Source organism: Ceratotherium simum, chromosome 15 (assembly GCF_057802395.1).
Source record: "Ceratotherium simum simum isolate JZ-2026a chromosome 15, ASM5780239v1, whole genome shotgun sequence".
Lineage (NCBI taxonomy): Eukaryota > Metazoa > Chordata > Mammalia > Perissodactyla > Rhinocerotidae > Ceratotherium > Ceratotherium simum.
The window spans coordinates 15821058-15840277 of NC_141914.1; the positions used below are offsets into that span (position 1 = coordinate 15821058).

Consider the following 19220-nt stretch of genomic DNA (forward strand, 5'->3'; position numbering starts at 1 on the left):
TCACATGGCTATTAAGTGGCAAAGATAGAAACAGAACTCCATCCTTCTGACTTATAGAATAGTGTGCTCTACATTATTTATGCTGCCATTTTAATAAAATAGATTTCAGTGTAATGTAGTTCAGTTCAAGACATCACACCTGTCCATCTCTAGTCATCTCTAGCTAGACTATGAAATTTCAGGTCTGGCTGACTGGCAAATTGTGCTCAAAAGAACATTTATCTATGATGATGGATGGACCATGATATATGAAACAAGAATTCCTTAGATGAACAGCTAGAAAATAATTCAAATGGTCACTAATAAAATGTTCAAAATGTGTGTTTGGCCAGAAAGGTATAGTGTAAATTTACAGCTATGAAAATTTATTTGTACATATGAATTGCATACCAAGAATCTTGTACTGCTGGCATTTACAGCATCTTTGGTGAAAAAGAAAAATACCCTCCTTCCTCAAGACAGTTTACTTCCATTTGTCAGAAAATTATAAAATATTCAAATATAGTATATATGTGGTATGATTGGCACTCCCTCCAATGTGATGCCTTGAAATGTGCAAACTGCACAGCCATACTAGGTGGCCATGTACCAAATTCTCCTCAAAATGGTAGCTCAGATGCATTCTGAGCCTCTAAGTGTTAAAAGTCACTTAGTTCAAATTAAGGAATTACTACGGGAGAGGAAACTTTAGTAAGAAAATGGGGATGAGAAATCAGGACTATTGGAAGCAGTTTGGGAGAATGCAGAGAGAATCAAAGAGGAATATATTAATTGGTTAGTATTGAGTCACCTACAAATGTTTGGAAGTCCTGCAAAGCAAGCCTAAACACTGACCTCTTTTCCTGTCTTTAGTGGTCCATGGCAGCCAAAAACTACATCCAACAAGGAAATGTTTGAATTTCAGAGGTTTGAAGTTTATAAAATATAATGCTTTCACCCATGAAACTGGTATTGAGCCAACTAATTAATTTGATGGCTGTTTCTGCCATATTAGGTAAATAATCCTGGACAAATCTCTTGTCCTCTCTGGGCCTTAGCTTCCTCATTTGTAAAAAGGGGGCATTACTCTAGATAATGATTAAGGTCTTTTCCAGTTGTAAATTTCTATGACTATGTATCCTTATGGACCAGATAGCAAAATGGGTGGTTTTCACAAAATTCAGTTAAAAACCCAGGTATCTCTCATGTCATGAAAGCTGTGGGTAAGTACCATAGAGTCAAGGTGTCCCAGTTCCTCTTCCTTCTTGGCAGCATTTATTCTCATGTGCTCAGGTATCTTATAGTCTGGGGCTGTCTTCAGATTGAAGTCTCCCATATACAACTGGGCCTCTTTGATGGCCTGAACATCTTTGGGATCTTCATAGTCATCAACAGGTTTACTCTTGTACCTATCAGAAAAAGAGACAAGCCAGTCACAAATATAATAAAGTCTAACTTGTCTACTTTACTACAGGTATATAATCAAATTCAATCATGAAGTAAAAGTATAATTCTGAGTCTACGATGCTACTTTTGTCTATAGAGCCCATGCATTTTTTTAAATTGAGGGACTATTTTTATTTATTTATTTATATATTTTTATTTTTATTTTTTTAATTTTTTGTTTATTGCAGTAACATTGGTTTATAACATTGTATAAATTTCAGGTGTAAATCATTATACGTCTATTTCTGCAGAGATTATATCATGTTCACCACCCAAATACTGATTACAACCCATCACCACACACATTGCCTAATTATCCCTTTCGCCCTCCTCCCTCCGCCCTTCCCCTCTGGTAACCACCAATCCAATCTCTATCTCTATGTGTTTGTTTGTTGTTGTTATTATCTACTACTTAATGAAGGAAATCATACGGTATTTGACCTTCTCCCTCTGACTTATTTCACTTTGTATAATACCCTCAATGTCCATCCATGTTGTCACAAATGGCTGGATTTCATCGTTTCTTGTGGCTGAGTAGTATTCCATTGTGTATATATACCACATCATCTTTGTCCATTCGTCCCTTGATGGGCACTTAGGTTGCTTCCAAGTCTTGGCTATTGTGAATAACGCTGAACATGAACACAGGGGTGCATGTATCTTTATGCATTGGTGTTTTCAAGTTCTTTGGATAAATACCCAGCAGTGGAATACCTGGATCATATGGTAGTTCCATCCTTAATTTTTTGAGGAATCTCCATACTGTTTTCCATAGTGGCTACACCAGTTTGCACTCCCACCAGCAGTGTATGAGAGTTCCCTTCTCTCCACACCCTCTCCAACACTTGTTGTTTCCTGTCTTGTTCTGATGGGCGTGAGGTGATATCTCATTGTAGTTTTGATTTGCATTTCCCTGATTGTTAATGATGTTGAACATCTTTTCATGTGCCTGTTGGCCATCTGTATATTTTCTTTGGAGAAATGTCTGTTCAAGTCTTTTGCCCATTTTTTAATTGGGTTGTTAGTTTTTTTGTTGTTAAGATGCATGAGTTCTTTATATATTTTGGAGATTAAGCCCTTATCAGATGTATGGTTTGCAAATATCTTTTCCCAATTGTTAGGTTGCCTTTTCGTTTTGTTGATGGTTTCCTTTGCTGTGCAGAAGCTTTTTAGTTTGATGTAGTCCCATTTGTTTATTTTTTCTATTGTTTCTCTTGCCTGGTCAGACATGGTGCTTGCAAATACGTTGCTAAGACCGATGTTGAAGAGTGTACTGCCTATGTTTTCTTCTAGAAGTTTCATAGTTTCAGGTCTTACATTCAAGTCTTTAATCCATTTTGAGTTAATTTTTGTGTATGGTGTAAGGTAATGATCTACTTTCAGTTTTTTGCATGTGGCTATCCAGTTTTCCCAACACCATTTGTTGAAGAGACTTTCTTTTCTCCATTGTATGTTCTTGGCTCCTTTGTCGAAGGTTAGCTGTCCATAGATGTGTGGGTTTATTTCTGGGCTTTCGATTCTATTCCATTGATCTGTGTGTCTGTTTTTGTGCCAGTACCGTGCTGTTTTCGTTACTATAGCTTTGTAGTATATTTTGAAATCAGGGACTGTGATACCTCCAGCTTTGTTCTTTTTTCTCAGGATTCCTTTAGATATTCGGGGTCTTTTGATGTTCCATATAAATTTTAGGATTCTTTGTTCTATTTCTGTGAAAAATGTTGTTGGAACTTTGATAGGGATTGCATTGAATCTATAGATGGCTTTAGGAAGTATGGACATCTTAACTATGTTAATTCTTCCAATCCAAGAGCACGGAACATCTTTCCATTTCTTTGTGTCTTCTTCAATTTCTTTCAGCAATGTTTTATAGATTTCGGTGTACAGATCTTTCACCTCTTTGGTTAAGTTTAATCCTAGGTATTCTATTCTTTTTGTTGCAATTGTAAATGGGATTGTATTCTTAATTTCTCTTTCTGCTACTTTATTGCTAGTGTATAGAAATGCGACTGATTTTTGTATGTTGATTTTGTATGCTGCAACTTTACGGTATTCGTTTATTACTTCTAAAAGTTTTTTGGGGGTCGGCCCCGTGGCTTAGCAGTTAAGTGCGCACGCTCCACTACTGGCGGCCCTGGTTTGGATCCCGGGTGTGCAGTGATGCACCCCTTCTCTGGCCATGCTGAGGCCGCATCCCACACACAGCAACTAGAAGGATGTGCAACTATGACATACAACTATCTACTGGGGCTTTGGGGGAAAAAAAAAGAAGGAGGATTGGCAATAGATGTTAGCTCAGAGCCGGTCTTCCTCAGCAAAAAGAGGAGGATTAGCACGGATGTTAGCTCAGGGCTGATCTTCCTCACAAAAAAATAAATAAATAAATAAATAAATAAATGTTTTTTGGTAGATTCTTTAGGGTTTTCTATATATAAAATCATGTCATCTGAAAATAGTGAGAGTTTCACTTCTTCCTTTCCAATTTGGATCCCTTTTATTTCTTTTTCTTGCCTGATTGCTCTGGCTAGGACTTCCAGTACTATGTTAAATAGGAGTGGTAACAGTGGGCATCCTTGTCTGGTTCCTGTTCTTAGAGGGATAGCTTTCAGTTTTTCACCATTGAGGATGATATTAGCTGTGGATTTGTCATATATGGCCTTTATTATGTTGAGGTACTTTCCTTCTATACCCATTTTTTTCAGAGTTTTTATCATAAATGGATGCTGTATCTTGTCAAATGTTTTCTCGGCATCCATTGAGATGATCATGTGATTTTTATTCTTCATTTTATTAATGTGGTGTATTACATTGATTGATTTGCGAATGTTGAACCATTCCTGCATCCCTGGAATAAATCCCACTTGATCATGGTCTATAATCTGTTTAATGTATTGTTGTAGGCGATTTGCTAGTATTTTTTTGAGGATTTTTGCATCGATGTCCATCAGTGATATTGGCCTGTAATTTTCTTTTTTTTGTGTTGTCCTTGTCTGGTTTTGGTATCAGGGTAATGTCGGCTTTGTAGAATGAGTTAGGGAGCTTCCCCACCTCCTCAATTTTTTGGAAGAGTTTGAGAAGGATAGGTATTAAGTCTTCTTTGAATGTTTGGTAGAATTCACCAGGGAAGCCGTCTGGTCCTGGACTTTTATTTTGGGGGAGGTTTTTGATTACTGTTTTGATCTCCTCCCTGGTGATTGGTCTATTCAAATTCTCTATTTCTTCTTGATCCAGTTTTGGAAGGTTGTATGATTCTAAGAATTTATCCATTTCTTCCAGTTTGTCAAATTTGTTGGCATATAGTTTTTCGTAGTATTCTCTTATAATCTTTTGTATTTCTGAAGTGTCCGTTGTAATTTCTCCTCTTTCATTTCTGATTCTACTTATTTGAGCCTTCTCTCTTTTTTTCTTGGTGAGTCTAGCTAAAGGTTTGTCAATTTTGTTTATCTTTACAAAGCACCAGCTCTTGGTTTTATTAATTTTTTCTATTGTTTTTTTAGTCTCTATTTCATTTATTTCTGCTCTGATTTTTATTATTTCTCTTCTTCTACTGATTTTGGGCTTTGTTTGTTCTTCTTTTTCCAGTTCCTTTAGGTGCATTGTTAGATTGTTTATTTGAGATTTTTCTTGTTTGTTGAGATAGGTCTGTATTTCTATACACTTCCCTCTTAGAACTGCTTTTGCTGTTATCCCATAAATTCTGGCATGTTGTATTTTCATTTTGATTTGTCTCAAGGTATTTTTTGATTTTTTCGTTGACCCAATCGTTGTTCAGTAGCATTTTGTTTAATCTCCACATATTTGTGGCTTTTCTGATTTTCTTTCTATAGTTGATTTCTAGTTTCATACCATTGTGGTCACAAAAGATGCTTGGTATTATTTCAATCTTCTTAAATTTATGTAGACTTGTTTTGTGGCCTAATATGTGATCAGTCCTGGAGAACGTTCCATGTGCATTTTAAAAGAACGTGTATTCTTTGGTTTTTGGATGGAATGTTCTGTATATATCTACTAGGTCCTTCTGTTCTAGTGTGTCATTTAAGGCCAATGTTTCCTTATTGATCTTCAGTTCGGATGATCTATCCGTTGGTGTAAGTGTAGTGTTAAAGTACCCTACTGTTATTGTGTTACTGTCTATTTCTCTTTTTATGTCTGTTAATAATTGCTTTATATATTTAGGTGTTCCTGCATTGGGTGCATAGATATTTACAAGTGTTATATCCTCTTGTTGGATTGTTCCCTTGATCATTATGTAATGCCCTTCTTTGTTTCTTTTTACAGTTTTTGTTTTAAAGTCTATTTTGTCTGATATGAGTTAGGGACTATTTTTAAAGCATCCCAAGAAAAAATAATAAATAATTAAATAATCTGGATCATTCTTAGGCTTTGGTTCACTTCTAAGTAATTTATATCAACACTGTTATTTATCCCCTCAATAGAAATTAAGCCTTGGAGATGAGGTGGGTTGCTTTTTTTCCTAAATCTTTAAAAAGTTAATCGAACTTTTTTTAATAATATAAGTCATTGTCATAAAATTTGTCATAACATTTTCAAAAAAGGGCTCTAGTTCAAAATGATAGCATGAGAATATGTATTTGCCTCCCCCTCTCTCCCCAAATTCCATGGAAATACCTGTAGAGGCATTAAAGGGAATAAATCATTAGGAAAGCTGAGAATGGGATAGAAAGCCATAAGCAAATCGGTAATAGTGATACATTTCTAGAAGACAGAAAGAAAAGGAAATCATATTAATGGATAAAAACCAGACCAGTGAAAACTGTAGCCCAGATTACCCTGAGAAGAAGGCTATTAAAAGGATTGGATATGGTCTGCTTGATAGGGTTCCTAGGAGACTCCAAGCACAGAGAGGGTAGGTTTGGAGCAGGGAATGGAATGCTAGACATTATTTGACAAAATTAATTAAGGATTAAAAAGAATGGCTGAAACAGTTGGGCCCTCCGAGTTTTCCCATCTCTACACATACAAAGCAGTAGCAACTTTTACACCTAGACTAAAACGGAAAAATTAATCTCTACAGAAACTGCCCTCTCTGCTTGGGAAGAATTAAGGCATCTAGGGTATGGGTTGGCACCCCAGTGTAGGGATCTTCATTGGGAGACCCCAACCTACCTAATTCTTTAAAGTGAAGTCTGTCAATCAACATGAGCACGTGCACATAGCTTGCAGTCAGCCCTTTAGGAAAACAAACGTATACAATAGCAGAGGAAACACATGCCATCTAATGTGTTAATTGACAATCGTTCATTTGTGTATAACATCACTAAAAGGAAGGATTAATATTTTTAAAAGAAAGAGAAGGAAAGAAAAAATGGAAAGGAAGGAAGGAAAGAGGGAGGGGAAAGAAGGAAATAGGGAGGTGAAGAAGGGAAGAGGGAAGGGAGGGGAGGGGGAGGGAAGGGAGGAAGAAAGAGAGAGAGGAAGTAAGGGAGGGAGGGGAGAGGGAGGGAGGAAGGGAGGGGAGAGAGAGAGAGAAAGAGGAAAGGAAGGAAGGAAGGAAGGAAGGAAGAAAAAGAAAGAAAGAAAGAGAGAGAGAGAGAGGAAGGAAGGAAGGAAGGAAGGAAGGAAGGAAGGAAGGAAGGAAGGAAGGAGGAAGGGAGGAAAGGAAAGAAGGAAGGAAGGAAAGCAAGGAAGCAGATAGTTCTGCTCTGGCAATGTGAGAGAAACAAGGCCCATAATTATCCTCATGCTATAAAGAACTAGAAAACTGAACAAAAATATATAAAACAACTATGTTCAGCCATTGAACATAGGCAGCACAGGACTGTAATTCCTGAGAGAAGTGAAACAAAATAAATAATCCTTACTATCTCCTGGTTTCTGCCTGAAGGAAATTACCAGACTGTGGAGTAGGGTTGGCATCCCAAATATTAGCCCAGTGATCTCACTGATTGAGGTAACAGAGATCAGAGTTCAGAGAGGTGGTTAGAATTTTGTGGAAAAGAATATCAGAGCTACACAAAGAAATATCTCTAGAAATCCACATGGGGCTCTGGAGTTTGGGGCTGAGTATTAATCTGTACAGGTGTAATGTGAAACACCATGAAGCTGGGCAAAGAACAATATCTGGAGAAAGTATAGTTACTGGGAAGCTGTAAGACAAGTAAATCTCACAGTTTGCTGGGAATCACTCATGATCCCATCAGCTGGAGAGACCTGGTTAAATGTAGAGGATATTCATTAGAGACCCTAAAAGAGTTACGCCTTCGAAGTGGGAAAAACAGAAGATCTAGTCAGTATTATCACTCACCTTGTCCTCATTGATATTTCCAGAACACTACACCCAAGAATGCAAGGATACACACTTTAGCGTTTTTGCGTTCTTTGAATAAACACTTAGCAGTGGAATAGCTGGATCATATGGTAGTTCTATTCTTAATTTTTTGAGGAATCTCCATACTGTTTTCCATAGAGGCTGCACCAGTTTGCATTCCCACCAGCAGTGTATGAGAGTTCCCTTTTCTCCACATCCTCTCCAACACTTGTTGTTTCCTGTCTTGTTAATTACAGCCGTTCTGATGGGCGTGAGGTGATACCTCATTGTAGTTTTGATTTGCATTTACCTACAACTAGCTATGTTGAACATGTTTTCATGTGCCTGTTGGCCATCTGTATATCTTCTTTGGAAATGTGTCTGTATAGGTCTTTTGCCCATTTTTTAATCGGGTTGTTTATTTTTTTGCTATTGAATTGTATGAGTTCTCTATATATTTTGGATATGAACTGCTTATTGGATATATGATTTGCAAATATTTTCTCCCATTCTGTAAGTTGTCTTTTCATTTTGTTAATGGTTTTCTTTGCTGTGCAGAAGCTTTTTAGTTTGATGTAGTCCACTTGTTTATTTTTATTTTTTTATTTTTTGTGAGGAAGATCAGCCCTGGCTAACATTCATGGCAATCCTCCTCTTTTTTGCTGAGGAAGACTGGCCCTGAGCTAACATCCATGCCCATCTTCCTCCACTTTATGTGGGATGCCGCCACAGCATGGCCTGACAAGCGGTGCGTTGGTGTGTGCCCGGGATCCGAACCCGGGCCACCAGCAGCAGAGTGGGCACACTTAACTGCTATGCCACAGGGCTGGCCTAATTGTTTATTTTTTTTAATTGCCTTTGCTTTTGGTGTCAAATCCCAAATCATTGCCAAATTGATATCAATGAGCTTACCACCTATAATTTCTTCTAGGAGTTTTATAGTTTCACGTCCTACATTCAAGTCTTTAATCCATTTTGAGTTGATTTTTGTGTATGGTGTGAGAGAGTGGTCCAGTTTTCCCAACACCGTTCATTTAAGAGATGGTCCTTTGCCCATTGTATATTCTTGGCTCCTTTGTCATAGTTAATTGACCATATATGCATGGGTTTATCTCTGGGCTTTTCTATTTCATTAATCTATGTGTCTGTTTTTATGTCAATACGATACTATTTTGATTGCTGTAGCTTTGTAATATAGTTTGAAATCAGAGAGCATGATGCTTCCAACTTTGTTCTTCTTTTTCAAGATTGCTTTGCCTATTCAGGGTCTTTTGTGGTTCCATACAAGTTTTAGGATTTTTTTTTCTATTTCTGTGAAAAATGCCCATAGAACTTTGATAGCGATTGCATTGAATGTGAAGATTCCTTTGGGTAGTATGGACACTTTAGCAATATTAATTCTTCTAATCCATGAGCACAGAGTATCTTTTCACTTATTTTTGTCTTCTTCAATTTCTTTCATCAGTGTCTTATAGTTTTCAGAGTGCAGATATTTCACCTCCTTGGTTAAATTTATTCCTAAATATTTTATTCTTTTTGATGCAATTGTAAAAGACTCAACATAATAAATATATCAATTTTCCCCAAACTGATACACAGGAATTTAACATAATTTGTATCAGAATTTCAGCAAGATTTTTTCTGTAAAGATAGACAAGATTATTCTAAAATTCATATGGAAAGGCAAAGTAACTAGAATGACTATAACAATTTTGTAAAAGAAGAATAAAATGAGAGGAATCAGTGTACCCAATTTCAAGACCTGATACATAGCTACAGTAATCAACTGAGTGTGGTACTGGCAAAGAGACAGACACGTAGATCAACAGAACAGAAAGTGAACCTGGGCATAGACCCACACAAATAGGCCCAAATTATTTTTGACAAAGGTGCCAAATTAATTCAACAGAGGAAAGAGAGCTTTTTCGATAAATGGTGCTGGAGCAATTGTACATCCATAGGCAAAAAAAATGAACCTAAACCTAAATATCACACCTTATACAAAAACGAACACCAAAATGGATCACAGACTTAAATGTAAAACTATAAAACTTTTAGAAAAAAATAGGATAAAATCTTCAGGACCTAGGGCTAGGCAGAGTTCTTAGACTTGACAGCAAAACCAAGATTCATAGAAGGAAAAAATGATAAATTGGCTTCAACAAAATTAAAAACTTTTGCTCTGCAAAAGACCCTGTCAAGAGCATGAAAAGCTGCAGACTGGGAGAAAATGTATGCAACCCACGCATCCAACCAATACAGGACTGATATCTAGAACATACAAAGAACTCTCAAAACTCAACAGTAAAAAAGCAATCTTATTTGAACATAGGCAAAAGACATGAAGAGACATTTCACCAAAGACATATAGGTGACAAACAAATGAAAAGATGTGCTCGTTAAATGAAAGTACCTTGAACCAAGTTTAAAAAAAAGTCCACTTCAGATGATTAGAGACCTAAAGGTGAAAGCCGAAACTGTAAGATGTTAGAAGAACCTACAGGAGAATATCTTCGTGATGTTGGGATAGTAAAGAATTTCTTAATCTTTAAAAAATCACAATATTAGTACAATGGAATTCCTTGACCTGAAACTCTAAGAATCAAAGAAGTTCCAACAAGGCATCACCAGCCTGAAAGATCCAGCTGACCTGCTTCATCATCTCCATCTTGTTTTTATTTCTTTCAGTTCTTTCTTTAAACAACAATAAATATAATGATTTTTAAAGATATTTGAGACATATTAAAATGAAAGAGTTTAGGTAAAAAACTTACAGTTCCTCCCATTCTTTTTTTCGCTGCTGAATCTTAAGTTGGGCCCTTTCAGCTTTTAACATAAGTTTCCTTGTTTTCTCAATTTGATTTTCCACCATAATTTCACTTAGAGTTTTAGGTCGAAATTTCTTCCCTTTCTCTATAATTGATTCTTCTGGCACACTAACACTCCCACCTGTGCAGAGAGTCAACATTTTTTTTTAATATTTTAGAAACATTAAAATAAAACTCTCAAATATTGTTTTTAATCTGCCACATTTTAAAAAGTCCAGAGAATATAATGAATCTGTAAAACAAGTTATTTATTGAGCAACTACCATGAATTCAACCCTATAATCAGTATTTTAGAATACCAAAATAAAGAGATATAAGTCACAATTTTTGCTCTTAAGAACCTTATTAAAAAGCTGGCAAGATGAGGCATATATTAAAATATTGGAGAACAAGATTAATAATAATGGACCACTGACAGATACTGGGAAGACGAGAAGGAGTGTTTGTGATATGATGGTGGGGGAAGGGGACAGCAAGTGAATCCTGTTTGACAGGTGTAATTTGAGGCGACATATACCAATTACAATAGTCTGTGGCCAAATAAAAAACTGGTCAGAAACACACAATCATGGGCCGGCCCGTGGCTTGGCGGTTGAGTGCGCGCGCTCCGCTGCTGGCGGCCCGGGTTCGGATCCCGGGCGTGCACTGACGCACTGCTTCTCCGGCCATGCTGAGGCCGCGTCCCACATACAGCGGCTAGGAGGCTGTGCAGCTATGACCTACAACTATCTACTGGGGCTTTGGGGGGAAAAAATAAATAAATAAAATCTTTAGAAAAAAAAAAAAAGAAACAATCAAATCTATGATTTTAAAATTATTGGCTTTATCAATTAATAAGTATCTACTGGGGGAATTACTCTATTTATTCTCAAGCTACATACATATAGATATACTTCAGATATACATGAAAAAAGTTAAATAATAATATGGATGGTCATGTAGTTATAACTCACCACTGCACATTTCATATTTCAAATATACGGTAGTATGGAAAAGGAAGAGCTTAATGTGGCCTGGGAGGTCATGGAAAGGCTTTATAATAAAAGAGTATCAGGGCACTAGCCCAGATCTGGCCAGGCACCAGTGCCCTTTATTTATTCTTGACTGGGCTCTCCAAGCCACTCCAGAATTCTTGTCTTCCTCCTACTTATCTGCAGGCCCCCTGGGGGCAGCTACAAAGGCAGGTCGCAGGGATTAGAGGTATTATTTTCACATCTGGATTCGCAGTTCATCATTCCATTTAAAGCATATGTTCTTGGAAAATAGTTTGAAATGTCATGTTCCAGTCCCAACACTCTGGGGAGGGGCCCAGGAATCTGGGAAGAAATACTGCCTAAAAACTAGCATCTGGGGAAATACGAAATTTAAGAATAGTTGGGGTCCAGCCCCATGGCCTAGTGGTTAGGTTCGGTGCACCCCACTTCTGCGGCTGGGGTTCGGCTCCCGGGCACATACATACACCACTTGTCAGCAGCCATGCTGTGGTGGCAACCCACATACAAATAGAGGAATATGGGCCATACAAATAGAGAAGATGTTAGCTCAGGGCAAATCTTCCTCAGGGAAAAAAAAAAAGAATAGTTGGATGTGGGAAGTAAGAACACAGCAGCATCGGGTACTCTTATCCCCTTTCAGTCATGTAACCAGGGTGGGTTTTCTTTAGCAGCCTGCAGCAGAGAGGAAAGACAGGGTGGAGCACTGGCTGGAGAAACATGGGCTCTCATTCTCAGCCACACTGCATGCCCCTCTCTGTCTGATTATTTGTTCCAGAGGAATAAAAGAAGGGAGACAAGAGATTGAGCTCAAGCTGCCGAAAAGGGCTCAAAGGTTCTGCCCACAGGAAGACAGTTCAGTTTTGAAATCTTAGCAAACGAGGATTTAAAAGCCTTCTTGTCATTTAGGCTACCTGTATCCCTCTGGCTGTCCTTTCTCCCAGCTCCCTCTTTTTCAAACCTCTCCAGTTTGCTTGCTCTTCTCTCTGACTGACTTGCCCGTTTGGACCTGGAGTACTTGGAGGGCTTCACAAGCCTATAGGAGGAGATCTTGTGATCACTTTGTATGGCATGAACCACAACCATGTCACTCTCCAGTGAACCACGGAACCTGAAAAAATAAAACAAATGTTTGCAATAGTCACCATTTTAATCATTTAATTACACCATTTAAATCACTGTGCATGATTACTAAGTAATAAAATAAGACCACAGTACGCTATGCTTATCAATAATACCATTATGTTGTGCTGGATCCAAAATTTAACCATGCATATACTAACAAGGACGTGATGGAAGTTGGATAGGACTTGGTTAAAGAGCAAGTACAATTTTCTTTCGAATGAAAATGCTAAACAACTCACTGTTAATCAGTATGATACCAATGTTTTGCTAATATGTAGAAAAATGAAAAATTTTCAGGGAGTCTGCAATTTAATGGTAAATGGATCATATCAAACATCTCCCTATCTATTATCTCATATATAGAGTATATATGTATTACTTCTATATACATATATATAATACATAATAGATAGGGAGGTGGATATATATATATATCATATATTTCATACATATTACCCTATTTGCCTCCATAAAAAACATTAAGCTCAGGAATTCATACTATTCTCTAGTCCACCCTTCTCTTACAGCCCACAGCGATTCATCTTTTAAAGCTCTTCTTTCATTAAATGGTTGCTATTTTTTGGTACTGGTTCATAATTATTCTCCCTTCTTTTAATTTTAGAATTTAACTTATGTACACAACAATTATTCCTAGCTTGTTTGCCTTTCCTACTATTTTTCTAACTCAATCTTTTAAGCCTATTTCTCCTTTTAAAATGGCTAGTTCTAATTTTCTCTTTTCTTTCATAGTATAGTATCTTTCTCATCTCTACAGCACTTATTCCCTTTGTCCTTTTGCTCACTGGAGTTTTAGTCCTTAAGTTTTAGACTTCCCATGAAACCCAGATAACATGGAGGAAAATATGGATGGTTTTGATCACGTCAAAATTTAAAACTTCTGCACAGTTAGAAAAATATGAACAATGTTTAGGGCAAATGGCAGAGTAGGAGAAAGCATTTACAATATGTATAGTAAAAGGCAATTACTTATAATACAGAAATAGAGACTAAAACTAAGAGAGACTAAAAGTAAAAATAATCAGAACTCAAAGAAAAATGAACAAGGAACTTAGACAATTCTAAGAATAAATATAAATTAACTATACAAATATGAAATGCTCAAACTTGCCAATAATTAAAAGAATGAAAATTATTCAACCAAGAGTTATTATATTTGTCCTATTAGACTGGTGAAGATGAAAACACTGGTAATACCCGGTGTTATTCAGTAGTACAACTTTATCCTCTCCCCCGTTCCAGTCAGACAGCTAGGTACTTATTATTTCTTCCCATATGTTTACCAAAGACCTGAAGCTATGGAGGGTACAGGGGTCTAGACCAGAAGAGGAAAGCAGGGAGTTAAGGAAACAAGCATTTGAGGGCAAGAACAGTGGCAAGGAAGAGGTTCCACCTGATGAGGAAGATGATGGGCAAATTGGGTCCTAGAGCTGTGGGCACTTGTTCCCTGCTTCTGACAGCATCTGGGGAGATGCAGGCCTCAAAGGCGATGGCTGTGTGTGGGTTTGATCCTGAGAACAGGGGCTCTTGGCCTCACCAAAGACCCTCCTCCAGCGGAGCACAGAAACCACTGAATCAAAGAACTGAAGGAAGCAGACAGGCTGGGACAATGAGCCTCAGTGGTAGAGACTGACTTTCTCGTCTGCCTGGTGGCATAGGAACCCAGAGTCAAATTTAAGTTTATTTAAATAAAGAACAGCAACATTGCTTACATACCTGAGTTTGTGAGTTAAGATTCATACTTGCCATATATATATATATACATTTAGAAATATATTGTGAATATTTATTAAAGACAAACATAGGAGACTATGTTGAGGGTTCCTCCTGAGAAGAGCTTCTTACCCACTTTCATCTCTTGGTGGATAGCAATCTAGATATAATTCAGGGATTCAAATATTCAAATATTATCCAAGAATTCTAATATTTAATACCAGGTAACAAGTGCCATAATTCACAGGGTAACAGAGAGGCGACTGCTGCACAGAGAGCAAGCTCTGGAGATCTGCAGAGGGCTCCCTTCCAGCCTTCAGGTGAGTACTGAGTAGCAGGTGCATGTGAGGAGTCTACCTGGGACCAGAGAAATAGCCACCAGAAGGGAACAGGTATAATAATCCCCAGACCCCACACAGGTTGGAATAGCTGTGTTCCCACAATCCTCATAATACCTGGGACATAGGGTAGAATGCTCACAAGGTTTTGTCCCAGTAGTGGGCAACAGTTAGCTCTAGACTAAAGGCTGCCTGATCCTGCCTAACAAAGATTAAAAGCAAGCCTCAAAAACTCAAACTATTTCCAAGTAACTTAACTGAATCCCAGAACAAAGCTCAAGAATATTTAAAAGTATATAAAAAAAAATACCCAGCACCCACAACGTAAAATTCACAATGTCTGACATCCAATCAAAATTTTTTAGGCAGGCAAAGAAGCAGAAAAATGTGACCCAAAATAAAGAGAAAAATTTCAATTAATAAAAACAGATCCGGAGCCAGCCCTGATGGCCAAGTGGTTAAAGTTCGGCGTGCTCCACTTCAGAGGCCCAGGTTCAGTCCCCGGGTGTGACAACACACCACCCATCTGTCAGGAGCCATGCTGTGGCGGCAGCTCACATAGAAGAACTAGAAGGACCTACAACTAGAATATACGACTATGTATTGGGAATTTGAAGAGAAAAAAAAAAGAGAGAGAGCAAGATTGGTAACAGATGTTAGCTCAGGGCGAATCTTTCCCAGCAATCAATCAATCAAAACAGATCCAAAATGACACAGAAGATATAACTAGTAGACAAGGACATTAAAGCAGTTATTTTATATTTTAAATGTTCAAGAAGGTAGAGGAAAGTGTGAACACATTAAGGTGAGCAAAGTCCTCACCTATAAAACTAGGAAGTCAATAAATGATGATTAATAATAAATTCACATAAATATATTATTTAGATGTATGGTTGTAACCATGAGAAGAAATACTAAAAGTGAATTCTTTTCAAGATATGTCATGTTTATGTACTGAAAGACTCAATATTTATTTTTAAAATGTTTTTTATGTCTAAGTTGATCTATAGATTCAAAGGAATTCCAATCAAAATTTTAGGTTTTTTTGTGAAAACTAACAAGTTGATTCTATGCAAACAACTCAAGCAATATTGAAGAGGAAGAACAAAGCTGGAGGATTTACAGTATCAGATGTCAAGAATAATTAAGATAGTGCAATACTAGCACAAAAATAGGCCAGTGGAATCGAATGAGGAGTTCAGAAACAGACCCACAAATATATGGTTACCTGATACGTGACAAAAACATCCCTACAATCTAGTGAGGAACGGATGGTCTTTCCAACCAAAATGGTCAATCAGGTATCCACATAGAAACAAATGACACTTGATCTCTATCTTATACTACCCACAAAATTATTCAAGATAGGTAATGGCAAACAACAGAGCTTCTAGAAGAAAACATAGAAGAATTATTTCATGAATTGGGAATAGGCAAAGATTCCTTAACTAGAATGTAAAAGCACTAACCATAACAGAAAAATATTGATAAATTGAACTTTACCAAAATTAGAAACTTCTGTTCAAAAAGAGACTTCATTAAGAGAATGAAAAAACAAGTCACAGACTAGAGCAAGATATCTTACATGTATGCACACACACATTTCATATATACATATGTGACACATATATGTCATATATCTATATGACAAAAGAATCATATCCAGAATATATAAATAACTCCTACAACCCAACTTGAAAAATGAACAAAAGACTTGAACAAACACCTAACAAAAGAGAATATACAAATAACCAATAAGTATGAGAAATGGGGCTGAAATGGTATAAGAAATGAAATAAGTATAAGAAATGAGTGAAATTCATCACTCATCAGGGAAATGCCAATTTAATTCCCACTGAGACACTACCACAGAATGGCTGAAATTTAAAGAGCTGGCAATACAAAGTGATGGCAAGCGTGAGTGTTATGGGTTGAATTGTGTCCCCCCAAAAAGACATGTTGAAGTTCTAACCCCCAGTACCTCAGAATGTGACCTTATCTGGAAATAGGGTCGTGACAGAGGTAATCAAGTTAAAATGAGGTCATTTGGATGGGTCCTAATCCAACATGACTAGTGTGCTTACAAAAAGAGGGAATTTGGATATACACAGAGGGAAGATCATATGAAGAGACACAGAGAGAACACCATGTGAGGGCAGAAGATTGGGAGTGACGCGTCTACAAGCCAAGGAACACCAAAGCTTGCCAGCAAACCACCAGAAGCTCAGAAAGAGGCGTGGAACAGATTCTCCCTACCAGCTCTCAGAAGAAACCAACTCAGCCAACACTTTGATTTTGGACTTCCAGCCTCCAGAATTGTCAGACAGTAAATGTCTGGTATTTTAAGACAACCACTGTATGGTACTTTGTTATGGAAGCCCTAGGAAATTAATACAATGGAGATCAACTGGAATTCTCATCCAGCGATGATCAGAATATAAGTTGGTTGAACCCTTTTTGGAAAACTCTTTGGCAGTGTCTAATAAACCTTACCATGCATATAACCTACGACCCAGCAGTTCCACTCCTGGTTATATAGCAAACAGAAATAAGTGCTTATGTCCACCAAAAGACATACACAAGAATGTTCATAGCAGCATTATTCATAGTAGCCAAAAAATAGAAACAATTCACATATCCATCAACAGTTAAATGAATAAATAAATTGTGGTATAACCATTTAATAGAATATTACAAAGCAATGAAAAAGAATGAACTACTACTTGCAACAACATGGGAAATCTTAGGCATGATGCTAAGCTGAAAAAGCCACATACAAAGAGTTCACATTTCAATATTCCATTTATATGAAGTTCACAGACAAAACTAATCTATGTGATAAACACCCACCTTAGAAAAGTAGATATTTACTGAGAGGGGGCAAGGAGGGAACTTTCTGGAGTGCCATAAATGTCCTTAATCTAGGTAGTGGGCGTATGTGTTTACACATCTGTAAAAATTTATCAAGCTGTTCAGTTAAGATTTATGCATTTTATTGTATGTAAATTCTACCTCAAAAAGGCAAAAAAAACAATGTCCACTGGGAAGTCATTCTGGTGCATGAGAGGGACTGGGCAGGAAGTTGTTGTTTTTCCTTATAAGTCCTCTGGGTCTATTTTATTTTTTATTTTTTGATATGTACATGCTCATGTATTAATTAGATATAAAATAAGTATTTTGTCAAAAACAGAATGTAAATACGTACTACATAATTTGGTCTGTAAAAAACCTAATTGTTAAACAAATTTCCAGATTTAAAGTAGGAAAGTGCATAGAAAGCTCAGGAAGATATCAGTAGCAGTGACAAGAGGGTTCCTCGGGAATTCAAGGGTTGGTGGGTACTTCAGTAGACCACTTATCTGACCACTTCGATTCAAATATATGCTCTCAAACATCTTAACTTGCAGGAATATGGATCCTACCTATTCTGCAGCTTCATTAGGCCAAGTCGGTGTTTCTCTTTTTCCCAAGCTAATTCCTTTTCCACTTCGTGAATTTTATAAACTGTTTTTCTGTCAATCTCAGCACGAATTTTAGAATCTACATCAAAATCCTGCAGGTAAGTAGATTTGTTCATCAAAATGGGTATTTTTATCAATGTACTTTATCAATCCTATTTCATGCCCAGATACATATTTTTAAGATTTGTCTTTAATTTCATGCTGCATCATAGCTCTCCTAAATATCACAAACTCTCTTCATTTTAGAAAGTAACATACTTTTGATCTTACTTCCATAAAATATGGAAAAAAGTTCCCAGAAATAATTAGCAATGATGCAGATAAAGTTACACATTAAAAGATTTTTCCCACAATAAAAATAATGAATGCTAACAGAATATTTGGAGAGTGTACAAAGTTAAAAAAAAAATACTCCCTCCACCACAAAGCAACTACTATTACATCACCAGTTGGGCCCAGGGTAGAAGTTCACGGTAGTTGATCATTAGCTGAACATGCCCTCCCATGTGACCCCACCCAGGAAAGAAAGCAAAGTCTTCGGCATCTTCTTGACATCACCAAGTTCTGGTTGAATGTCCTTTACCAAAGGTGCCATTTTTCCCATAAGGATACTTAAGGGCTTCATGTTTCTTATCTTCACTCCTGGAAAAATATCAGGGCCTTTATTCACACTAAATTGTAAGTAATTATTTATTCCAGAGGTGTTTGTGTTTTAAGTAACAATATGTGTAAAATGCTGAGCCACAGAACTTGCTTCAATTGTTCTTTATTTTGAATTAAGTCACCCTTACTCTGCAAGTGTCAACCTTTTTTTTTTAGTAAAATAGCATAAATGTCTTTTAACCATTACCAACGTAATGAGTTAATCATTATGATTTCATCAAAGCATTTTTCATACAAAATTGGCTAAGCGCTTCTAGAATTATAGGACTGGGTAACCCATGGGTATAGTCAGGATGATAAACTCTGGGTTTTTATTTGATTAGGCTCTTGACAACAATTCCATTTAAGAAGAAGTAAAAAATGAAAAAAAATTAATCACTAGCAGGTAGATG

General features: G+C 37.0%; 1 protein-coding gene across 1 annotated transcript in view; it reads right to left on the reverse strand.

The window, feature by feature from the left end:
• CFAP44 (cilia and flagella associated protein 44) overlaps positions 1-19220 on the reverse strand; it is a 106262-nt gene that overhangs the window by 29336 nt on the left and 57706 nt on the right. The window contains exons 22-25 of the mRNA XM_087439595.1: positions 18127-18257; positions 12425-12621; positions 10465-10639; positions 1211-1388 (exon numbers count right to left, since the gene is read on the reverse strand). Of these exons, the coding sequence (XP_087295721.1) occupies positions 1211-1388; positions 10465-10639; positions 12425-12621; positions 18127-18257 (681 nt within the window). The remainder of the gene's footprint in view (positions 1-1210; positions 1389-10464; positions 10640-12424; positions 12622-18126; positions 18258-19220) is intronic.